This window comes from Vanellus vanellus, assembly GCF_965231255.1.
Source record: "Vanellus vanellus genome assembly, chromosome: 4".
In the NCBI taxonomy this organism is placed as follows: Eukaryota; Metazoa; Chordata; class Aves; order Charadriiformes; family Charadriidae; genus Vanellus; species Vanellus vanellus.
In genome coordinates, this window is record NC_138909.1 from 52,850,247 (window position 1) to 52,862,118 (window position 11,872).

Consider the following 11,872-nt stretch of genomic DNA (forward strand, 5'->3'; position numbering starts at 1 on the left):
CCAGAGGTTCAGGCTGGGTCCTCCTGAAGTTTTACAGCAGTAAGGTGCGTGCGTAAGAGCTGTCACATAGATGTTTCAGAGAAACAGGGTGAGGTTTAAAGCAAAGGTTTTAAGAAGATTAGGACTGCCTGCTGGGTTACGTCCCCAGCAATGACAGCAGGAGATGCTGTTTAGGACCAAACCTGGTTATATTCTGCAGTCTGTTTGCTGTAGAATGTGTTTTTCCCTTCTCCAGTCAAAGTATCAGAGTGAAAGTAAACTCTAGCTAGCTGTCAACATCTTTGGGGTTTTCCAGGGACTTTGACGCCCCAAAATGGAATACCTGTGATAAAGTAGCTGGGTGCTCTTGAGCATGGACCGGCTTGATCAGGAAGTGTGGAGTAGGCACTGATGAAAGTCGGCTCTTGCACTGTTATTCTAAATTGCAACCCCCCCCAAACTTTCTGCCCCCAGGTGTGGGTAAAGCCGGACTGAGGCAAAACCTCCCTGTGGGACCGGCACCTGTGCAGCATGTGCTGCTGCTCCAGGTTTTATCAGCAGTGGCACATTACAGCATATACCAGTATGAATCTGAATACGCTTTTGGGTTTGCAGATGTTTAGGCCAGCTGTTGCCCACAGTGCAAAACCCCTTCATGCCCTGTGTCTCATTTTATGCTTGGATTTATCAGCTGCGGAGGCCACCTCTGAATTCCTGTCTCCTGGGGCGATTTGAGACCTGTCGCTGTTGTGGGTCATGGTCACGGTGTTTCTGGTAGTGAAGGTGCATGGAACCGCAACTGTGGCCATGTTGCAGGTTGAATGCTGGCTGTCACTGTCATCCCACAGATCCCCTGCTGATTTCAGCTTTGGATGCTTTGCCTGAGCTTCGAGATGGTTGCAAGTAGCTTCAGCCCTGGATAACAACAACAAAGGTGAAAGCCAGCAAGGATGGAAAAGAAGGTAGATGGGGAAGTAGCTGAGCTGGTTGCTGGGGACCAAACCATCCATCTCTGTTCACACTCTGTAGGTGATCTCATTGCCTGGTGCCCAGATGCCCCATGAATCAAGGGGTGTCACTCACCCTCGGCATATAGATGCACTGCCCTGTGCTCTTCCAGCAGGGAATTATTTATAACAGGGCAATGAATCCTGTGGAGGTAGGTTATGTGGAGTTATTTATGGGAAGGAAGGGGTCCCACAGCATTTCTAATTTCATGCGTGAATAATTCTTGTGTGTCCCTGACATTTTTTGCTCCCCTGTGCCTGGGCCTTGTCTGGTGTAGAGGGCTGCTCACAGGTGTCAGGAGTGTCAGAGTCAGGGTCTCTCACATCTCACCCAGTTTCCATGGCCACAAACTACTCTGAAATGCCATTATTTTGTAGGAGCCCTCCAGGAACCCCTTTTGACTGAAGTCAAGTGTAGAGTTATTAGCAGAAGTTGCGGGAGCTGTTATGCAGCCCTGCTTGAAGCCAAGGGGAACTAGAAAGGCAGAAGAGAGAGAAACTCAAGACAGGGGAAAGATGGAGGTAAGGAGAGATAACAGCATAATAATATGCCTCATAAACTCAGAAATAAATCCCTCCCCATCCCAGCTAGCTGAGCACTTGCAGCCAGTAGCAGGTACAGCTGTGACCTGTCCTTGGTTAGTCCCTGTGCCCAAACCGCCCCTCTCCATGGCTGGATGGCAGCCGATGTGCCACGTCTGTGCCCCGAACTCTTCCCGCCGGCAGCTTTCTCATCACGGCAGCCGTGTGCTCCACAGCAGAGCCTCCTTTCTCCCGTGACACCGATGTAACGCGGCTGGTCTGACCCGCGTTTCACCGAGGATGGAGGGGAAGGAAGAGGGGAAAGTTGCCTCAAGTGCTGAGCCCCTCTGCTCCCCCTTCAGAACCCAGGCGGGATGAAAGGGCAGGGATTTTAAACGGCATCAGCAACAGACAGCCATGGCACAGCCGGCTTTGGGTTGGGGACTGTCCGTTTGCTGCCACACACGGCCTGTCTTGCTTAAAGCAACATGTATAAATATCACTGGCAGGAGGAGAGGCGAGACATTGAACTTTGGGGCTTTTTACTCTGTTATCTATGAATAAGTAATAATTACACAGCGCTGTGTGCAGAGCGGGACACCCCCCGGCTGCCTCTGTACCGCTTTGCTCGGACCACCCCTGCTTGGCAGAAAGGGCCTCTGCTCTGGCCAAAGTCACACTGAAAGATGGCACTGGGTGCTGAACAAGTGGCTCCAAGGGCAAATATTTAAAGCTTTGTGATGCGACAGTGTGTTGCATTTCCCCTCTCCTGGTATTTCCGTGTGGCAGTGTTGTGCTGGGCTGTACGTCAGCGGGTCGCAGTTTGGGGGCATCCGGATCTCTAGGATTAGCAAGCCTGTCATTTTTGGCAAGCTTTTATGTAGGTATATTAAGAGTGAGGGACACAGGGAATTGCAGGTCCTGTCCTACGGGAAGCACAGGGCTGATTTCAAGGCAGGGGGCAGTGTTTAAGGTTTTTTCCCTCCTCTTGCCCCTTCCTAGCAGCTTTGAGGAGAGTCTCAGCTGGAGAGGGAGGTTTGCCCTGTACACCATGCTGCTCCTCCCAGCAAAGCCCTGAAGACACACACTGGGCCCGTGGGCAGCCTCCATCCCCTCCCAGAGCTCACACCTAGCCTGGGCAGAGTTTCTCTTCATACCTGCTTCCTTTTCTCATGGTGACCACTCCTCGGATGCTTTCCTGGCTCTGCTGTAAGCACACAGGGGAGCTGCTCTTTGCCTGGTGGGTACCCAGCAGCGGCGGTAGCTGCTGAGCGGCTCCACTGGTCCCCTCATCTGGGTGATGCTCGGAGGATGTCACCCAGCACAGCATCGAGCCGGGAGGGGAACTGCTGACTCTTGCATGGCTCTGACACGCTAAAGCACAACTGAAAAAATCACAGTTCGTGCTTGAAGGGACATTGCCTTGAGAAGTTGCACGTCTGTCTGGAAATTATGTTCCACGAATAATCTTCAAAGAGTGAATAAGAGCCTGGCTGCAGGAGATAGCTGTGCCACCCTTGAAGAAAGAGGGAAAAGACTGGCCTGCCTCTGGGCAAGCAAGGTTTCCATGCTTGACCTGTGCTGAGCTTCCAAGGAAAACTCCTTCCCGCAGGGATGCAATCCCACCCACGGAAAATTAGCACCAGCGGGTCAGTGGTGGCTATGGAAAAGCCACTCTGTCCACTCTCCAGCCCTGTGGAAAGTGGGGATAGCTTTTACCTGGCTCAGCCCCTCACTGCCCCGGTGTGTGGGTGCTGGCACAGGGGAGGACGCCAGTGGGAGTTCAGGATGTTTTGGGGTGGCAAAGATTTGCTTGCTCCTGTGGAAATACTAGAATTTACTAGAAAACAATGGATTTCAAAAGTACCTGGCAGACAGAACTTTGCTTTGTCAGAGCGATGCATGCTGTTAAACTCTGGTTTTTGGGGTAGCGGTTCTCAAGCGCTCAGGGACTTGGGAAAGCTGAGGGAACCTGCTATAGTCAATCACACAGGACTCACGCTGGTGGGGAAGGCTGATGTCTCATTTCCCCTCTTCTCTTCTAGCAGTACTCTCTGCTATTGCTTTTGGCTCCAATCTTTCCACCCATCCACCCACTGGCCTTTTATTCACCGAAGGGTGTAGAAGAATTTGCAGCAAAAATAAATGAATTTATTTTCACCCACCATCCTTGTTGGCTGCGTGGGGGAGAGCTGTGCAGCACATGATGGTGGAGGAGAGCGGGAGAGGGGGCTTGCAAGCGCAGCTTGGGGCGGAATCACATGGGATGTCCTCCTTGGGCAGGAGCAGTGGGTGCTTTGGGTGGAGGATGAGTGGCCAGCACGGTGCCACTGCTACGGGGAAGTCCTCAGGGTGTGGGACTGGCAGTGGTGTGTGGAATCCGAGGGCAGCCTGCACTGCAGGAGAGGGGTGGGTGGATTAGAAGAACACTCTCTTGGTCCTCAAAAGCTGGGAATCATCCTTAAATTTCAAGCAGAAAAACACTGCCTTCGCATGTGCTTTCAGGCCCTCGGTACCATCAGCCGAGGAGCCACATCTGACCTTGCTGGGTTATTCTGCGCATTTCTTTTAGTAATTTCACTATCACAGCAATGCCTCCTGTGTCTGGTAAGCAAAATTTATCTTAAATGATGGTCCTGTGGGAGCAGGAGGCTTTGCAGTTGTGAAGTCCGGGTTGGTAGACAGGTACATGGCTTGAGTTACTCACTGGTAAGTTGGTGTAATTTGTTGCCCAGAGCATGCAAAGATGTCGTTGCTGAGACACAGACAACCCATGGACAAGGAGAGAAAGAGAAGATAGAACCACAGGCATCTTGCTATGCCAGGTATTTAATTTCCAGGAGGCAAGAGATACAGGAGCCCTGGCTTTGCCTTGTCTTACAATGCATCTTGCAGGTCTTGTTTATCCCACTGTGACATCCTTCCTAGACGCTCATGTTGGCAAGCAAAGCAACCTGCCTCATGTACAACTTGCACCAGTGTGTGCACATCATCTGAAGTTGTGTCCTGTGACTCATGGACTTACACACGGCAGAATCCTTGTGACATGTTAAGGCATGGAGATACCTTGTGTGGGTCTTTCCAGGGAAAGGTGTTAGCCTCTGGAGCTCAACTTTCTTGTCTTGAAACCCATCCACTGCTGACCTGGGCTCTGAGGCTGACTGTTGCCGAGGTGCTGGAGGAACCAGGGTAACTTCACCAAATCTGTGATGCATGAACAACCCAAAATTATCTTCCTTGTTACACACATCATGGCCATTTTGTGCCTTTTTCATAGATGTGTGCATCCCAAGTTTTTGTTTTCATAGAATGGTTTAGATTGGAAGGGACCTTTAAAAGATCATCTAGTCCAACCCCCCTGCCATGGGCAGGAACATCTTTCAATAGATCAGGTTGCTCAAAGCCCTGTCCAACCTGGCCTTGAACACTTCCAAAGATGGGGCACTCACAGCTTCTCTGGGAAACCTGTTCCAGTGTCTCATCCCCCTCATCATAAAAAAAATTCTTCCTTATTACGGCTTTTGCCTGTGAGCTCCTGAAGCTGAGGTTCTGTGTGGTGACACAGCGGGCTGGGGGAGTGGAGAGAGCTAAGCAAGGTGGTGGTGGGCTTTCCATGGTTGTTTCTCCTCACCTTTGCAGTCTGGAGGAGCCGGGTCAGATGCAGAGGCAAGGGACAGTGCTGCCAAGAGGCTTGGTGTTTGGCTGTAAACAGCTAATGCCTCCCATAGGCACTTCCGATATCCAGAGTGGCGTTCACAGGGCAACGAGAGTTAAATGCAAGATGTCCATGGAGAACAGACCTTGGAATGACTTTCCTTGCAGGGTCAAAAACCAAGAGAGGAGCTTAGGGCAGGGTGAGCTGGAAGGGCTTTGGATGTCTGTAGTGATGAGTGACAAGGGGACCCCAGAAGATGGAGGCAGATGACAGTGAAGACAGAGACGCTGCCACGAGATGAGTATCTGAAGGGCAGGGAGAGTTGTAGCCGCCAGGGTCTGTGTTTATCTTTGCAGCAGTGATTATTTTCAGATAGCGGTGTGAGAGAGTAAAACGTCAGCTCCTGCTATTAATAGCACTGCAAACAGCGAGGCTGTTGCTCATTACTGGCAGGTGAGATGCAGCTAATTTTATTTCATCCTAGGTGTGAAAAAGTGCAAAAACAAGACAAGCTCTGAGTCAATCCCTTTGGTCCAGAAAAGATGGAAAGAGACTCCCGCCACCCTTGGAGGGTGGTTTTCTCAGGGTGCTTCCATCCTGCTCCAGAGTAAGTGCTGCAGGAAGAGTGGATGGATGGATATGGTGAGGCACTGCAGCTGCATAGGACTGCTGAAAACGTGTTGAGTTTAGGTAAAAAGCAAACCAAAGACTTCCAGGGTTCCTGCTTTGAAACCAGAGGGTTTGCCCCTGTAGGAGAGAAGGTCTCTGCCCAAGGTCAGCAGCATGTGGTGGGACACCAAAAGAGCTTTTGGTCACAAATCCCCTTTGAATGGGGTGCAGCTCCCTGGAGGGAGGGATCTGACAACCCCACAGGTGAAAGCTGCTCCTGGGCTTGTTAGCCACCTTTGGAAATTTGAGGTGCCTTTAGCAGGCTGAAGAATTTGGCCACTGATGATCTTCAGAGCAGACGCAGACACGGGGTGGGCAGCAGCATAAAGGTCTTGGGGACTGATGGTGCTGGTGTAAATGAGAGCCAAATACAGCTCGCATTGTTTGAGCAGATGTGTCCTGTCTGCTGCTAATTATAAGTGTTGCATGCACAACACACACTGGGAGATGTGCCAGTTACTATTTCTTTTCACGTTGAACTCAAGATCATTATAATTAAGCTTTAAAGTTGTAAGTAAAAGCTAACATGGAGTGTGGGTTTGCTGTCATGCTGCTTGAACCAGGCCAGTCCCCTCCGGGATGGACGGGTATGAGGGTACAGCCTCTGTCCTGGAGGGTGGTCAGAGGGGTTGGGGACGTGAAGGGCCTTGTGGGCTCTGCTGAGGCGGGCATGTCCAGATTTGGGTTTTAAATAGGCAGAAGACCCAAAAATACTAGAAACGTGCTGTTTTACAAGTGTGGGAAGTGTTGCTGAGTGAGCTTTAGCAGCCTATTGGGCTCGGTGGGCACAGAGTAGAGGTGCTCGCTAAGAAGGGAAAATTGGGAATAAATGCGGGACGCAATGGGGGAAGCAGTCGCGTAGCCTAGGGCCGGGAGAAACATAGGTTGGTACCTCTTGAGTGATAGCTGCAGGAGGAGTTGCAGCACACCAGGCTGGATGACAGGGACTGTGCATGGGCTGCACGGGGATGGGCTCCAGCTCGGCAGGCACTGGTCTCCGGCTGCTTTGTGGCACTTTCTGGGGCTGCCTCAGGACAAGGTGGGTGCTGGGGACAACACAGCGCGTCCCTGGGGGAGCATCCTACCTCTGCTCCCTGAACCTGGGTTGGGGGGAACTCGTGAAGCCCCTTTTTGGGCATTGCCACGGGAGGTGATGTTGGTGGCTGTGCATTTGGGGTGAGGATCACCGTGGCCCCGATTTCATGGTGTGCTTGCTGTGTGGCCAGAGGTGTGATGGATAGGCTGGGGATGGGGGGGACACTGGGCAGAGCTGCCACGTGAGGACCATTTCGGAAACAAGGCTGCGGAGCAGTGAGCTTTCGCAGCCCTGCCATTTGTATTCAGAGGGAAAGCGGCTGCTGGGTTTTGGCGCTTGTAGGTCTTCATCTGGGGTCGTGTCTGAATAAATTATGTTTTGAGATCCCAGGGAACAAGCCACACTGTCAGTGTGGCAGCAGAGGAGAGATGTCTTAACTGCTCATGATAAATGGGTCAAGATGGGTCCTGGTGTTTTAAAAATTAGCTGTTGACCTAGATAGCGGCAGTGCAATGACTTGCCGGCAGTGGGAACAAAAGCGAGCGTCGCTGGAGATGTGTGTCGGTCTGAAGGTGGGGACGAGCCGGGTGTGCTGGGTGGAACCTGGGCCGGTTCCCCATGCTTCACTTCTACCCAGCTTTTTCTCGGCAGCTGAGCTGTGCTGGCGGGAAATGCACAGGACCTCAGCTGTCTCTTTCCGATAGCTTCGCCGAGTCGCAAGGTGCATTTGTCCTGTGGGCAGCAGCCGGGGAGGCACCTCCTGCTGCTCCGTGCTTTGCTCTCCTCCAGAAACGAAGAACTCTCTGAATTTCCCCCCCACCCCAGTTTTGCAGGGGGAGCAGTGCCGTGCACCCCTGAGCACCCACTCGTGCTGTTTAATGCAGGTCCTTACAGAGATGTGCCATGTGTTTGGGTCGGGGCCGGTGGGAAGGTTGAAGCTAAAGGTGGAGCTGCTGCCCAAATCAGGTTTCCTCCTGCTTAGCACTGGGCAAGAAGAAGGCCGCCACCACCTGCGGCAGGTCACAGTGCCCCAGGGGTTTCTCCTGTGATGGGATCCTCTTCCTCTGGGTGAAGCCATGTTCCTCCTGAGCACTGAAAGTCCTTCTTTGTGAGGGACCTGTCAGTGCTGCTCGTTAGCTGCTGTAATTGAATAGTGGCTTTCTTGGGTGTTAATTAAGCAATATCCAAGCTAAGGTCACAGTTGCCCTGTGCTGACAACATTGATATTTTTGGTTCAAGCCAAGACACTTTTCCTTCACCAGGGTTTTCTGTGAAGATCTTCAGTTAAGGCCTGAGTAATTCGTTACTTGAATATCTCTCTCTCTCTCTCTCTGTTTTTTTTTTGGAGGTTGTTGGTTTTTGTTTGTTTGTTTGTTTGTTTTTAAGTCCCCTTAGTAGGGCCTAGTGATGCTGTAATACTCTGGACTTATGGCAGTTTCTAATTGCATCGACTTGAATGTTTGTTGGCTGTTATGAGAGGTGGGATGGGATGATAACCAGTGCCTCTCTCCAGCGAGGTCCAGTTTTATTTGAGCTTCATAACTGGTGCTGCAGTCAGAGCGCTTGGGACCCCGGGCTGCTTGCCCTGAGCCCAACTGGGTGTCCTTCAAGCTGCTGGGCTTTGATTAGGTGGGTTTTGTTTTGGCCTCTTGAAGCAGCACCTGCCCTACGGAGCCTTCAGCCCCACTGCAGAGCAGCAGTGCTGACCCTCTGCACCCCCAAAAGTACAGCCTGTTCGTTAAGTTGCATCCTCGTTCCTGGAGCAGCACTGGCAGCTGACTGGTGCCGGGCTGCAATTAAGGATGGGCTGATTTTGCTCACTGAAATTACATGGCTTTGGCCTGAGCTGCTTGAGCACCGTGTTTCCCGCTCACAAGATGCTCTCGCCTGGCACACGCCAGCAGAGGAGGAGGAGGAGGAGCAGATCCAAAGGCAGGAGGGTCTGGCCATGAGCACCCCAAACTGTGGGGGGGAAAAGGGGTGGGTGAGCTTGATCTTGGCTGTGCACAGGAGATGTCCTTTATGGGAGGTGTATATGGCATTTTCCCCTGTTTGTGATTTGCTGGCTTCCGTGACCCTAGTTTCTCATCTTGCTGCCCAGTTTGGATTTTTTATTTGAAACTGTCTTAGGCAAGTCCTGCACTGAGCCCCTGAAGTCCATGAGAAGAGGATGCACTCACATCTCCAGACGTGCATGGGGCCAGGTTGGGAACACGCCAGGGCTCATGGATTGGAGAAGGGGCTGGCAGGAAGGTGCCGCAGGGAGGCCAGGTCCTCCTGCTGTCCCTGTGTGCGTGGAGCAGTGCTCACGGCTCTCCAGCTCCCCTCGGTGCAGCAGCCAGCCCTGTTCATCCAGCAAGTTTGTGGTCGTGGCTGTGAACAAGCTTCAGGCACTGGCTGAGGGCAAAGTGTCCCTGGGGAAGAGGGACGGTCTTCATCTGCTCCTGGGGGCTTGCAGCAATTTTTCTGCAGTGGATTGCCTTTCCCACGGTGTCTCTCTTCCAGAGTGTTTTCCATGCTCCTTTGCACACTGTTTGCAGTGGTGGGAAGGTGCTGAGATTTGAGGAGGTGAAACAGCCACATCAGTGCTGGGGTGCCCGGGGCTGGGTGGCATTGCCCCCTTCTCTGGGAAACCTGAGCCATCAGGGCTCCTCTTGCATTGCACCCAAAAAGCAACATCTTTATGAACCCCAACAAGAGCTTGGGACCATGGCTGGGAGTCTGGCCCATGGCAGGCACACGTTTCCCAGATGTAGAGAGGCTCCACCACCTCCCCGTGTCCCAGCCCGGCCCGTTGTGCCCTGGTCCAGCGGCTCCTGCTCCGAGCTGGCTCCTTGCCTCTCGCCACAGCACCAGGGAAAGGGGCTCAGCCTTTCCCTCTCCTCACCGACATCTGCCCTCCCTGGTCATCAAAGGCGCTTTGTGTACCACCATGTGCCTCTCCCCCCATGGGCTCCCTGGTGCGCATGGCCTCCCCTGCTCCCTTTGGAGACCACAGGTCCGCCCAGAGCTCGTCCACAGCTCTTGGCTAATGAGCCCGGTGTGGTGCTGCCCACACTGCAGCTGACCTCTTTGCCTGGAGATGAGAGCCTCTGGAAAGTGCAGCTCCTAGTAGAAGAGGAGTTTGGCAGCAAAGCATGCAAGGGGCTGCCTGCGCTGCTGCCGGGTCTCGGGGTGGGATGCAACAAGCAGCCAAAGATGGGTGGTGTTGGGCTGGGTGGGATCTGGGACTCACTGCAGTGAAGTTAGTGGTGGGACAGGAGACCGTGACTGTGTGCAGGTCACAAGTTACCCATCATGTGCCACCATGAGCTGAGGATCGTTACCTGTCAGTGGTGGCACCGAAATGCGCTTTATAACACTTGGTCCCTAGGAATCTCATGTTTTGGTCCCTAGTGACTTTCCTGCGTGTTTTCCTCTGGAAAACAACTTTCCCTTCACAGTGTCAAGGGAAAAGAAAGTTTGTTCCTTGTTTATGGAAGTCATTGGTCCCCACATGTGATAGAGAGGTGATTTCTGACTCCAAGCCCAGCTCTTATCGGCGTGTTCACAAGTGGGCGCCTTGCCCGTTTTGCCTGTCCAACGTGGCCGGCAGCTACATGTGCCCCTTTATCTCCCACAGGCTCCTGCTTCTGGGTCGCCGTCCTGGACGGCAACGTGGTGGGGATTGTGGCAGCACGGGGCAACGAGGAGGACAACACGGTGGAGCTGCTCCGCATGTCCGTCGACTCCAACTACCGTGGCAAAGGGATCGCCAAGGCCCTGGGCCGCAAAGTGCTGGAGTTTGCCATGCTCAACAACTACTCCTCCGTCGTGCTGGGAACCACGGCCGTGAAGATGGCAGCCCACAAGCTCTACGAGTCCTTGGGGTTCAAGCACGTGGGTGTCGTCGAACATTATGCCCTGCCGGGAATGACGCGCTCCTTACTGGAGAGAATGTTTTTCCAGCTCCGCTACCACCGCTACCGCCTGCAGCTGCGGGAAGAATAAAAAAAAACCCAACCAACCAAACGAAAAAAAAATTATTTTTTTTTCCCTCCTCTTCCCCCTTCAAAAATAATAAATTGCCCTTCTATTTCTCGTCACGGTTGATTTGCCAATTTTGGGTTGAGTTTTTGTTCCCTCATGTCATCTTTTGGTTTGCTCCGTGCAGCTCGATCGTCCAGCCGGCCGAGCAGCGCTCCTTCCTCGCATGCTGTAGGTGGTGGTGCTGGGAATCCTGCGACCCGGCGGGGCGGAGCGGAGCGGAGCGGCGGCCTCTCCTTCCCAGGTACCTCCGTAAAGCACAGAAACTTTAACTGCGAAATAGTCCCACTGCTCCCGGTGTACATAGTCTTCTCCTTTTCCAAATGTAAGATAACATAGTGACGCATTCATAATAGTGCAGAAATATTACTTGAATGCAGGTTTTCAGTATTTCATGCACCAGTAAGTAGAATATACATTCATCTTACTGTTATTTACTGATTAATAGTTTAAAAAAAAAAAAAAAGGTGGGGGGGAAAAATCCCTCCCCTCCCCCCAACCCGCTTGCTACAATGCATGAAGAGGAAAGCGCGTGCACGCACTCAAACACATCGCACTGCCACCACGGCACTGGTGTTGCACTTTTTTTGGATGTGCCTCATTCTGCCAAATGTCTGAGAGACCCTGGGTGCATCCGGTAACCACGACTCCGCTCCATCCCCCCCCTCCTTCCTAAGCCAGCACAGACTCGGACCGGCTGAACTCTGAGCCCCATTGTACCATAGTGTGAAGTTAAGATCAAACCTAAATATCTCCTGCGCTGTTCTGTAGCCACGCGTAACCTGCAGTCCTGGGCCAGACTCCGCATGTGCGTTGGACTCTCTCTTTGCTGCCTTTTGGGGTTTTTTTGTTTGTTTGTTTTTATTTCATCTTTAAGGGTTGTTTCTTCTTTTTTTTGTTGTTGTTGTTGTTATTATTATTTTTAGTTTTGGCTTTTGCTGAATGGTGTCATTGAGGCGTAATGGAGGCTGCAGTTCC

The 11,872-nt window shown here is 52.4% G+C and overlaps 1 protein-coding gene across 1 annotated transcript in view; it reads left to right on the forward strand.

The window, feature by feature from the left end:
* NAT8L (N-acetyltransferase 8 like) overlaps window positions 1-10,858 on the forward strand; it is a gene marked incomplete at both ends in the record, with an annotated part of 30,293 nt that extends 19,435 nt beyond the window's left edge. The window contains one exon of the mRNA XM_082482555.1: window positions 10,491-10,858. Coding sequence (XP_082338681.1) covers window positions 10,491-10,858 — 368 coding nt within the window. The remainder of the gene's footprint in view (window positions 1-10,490) is intronic.
* Between the last annotated feature and the right edge of the window lie 1,014 nt (window positions 10,859-11,872).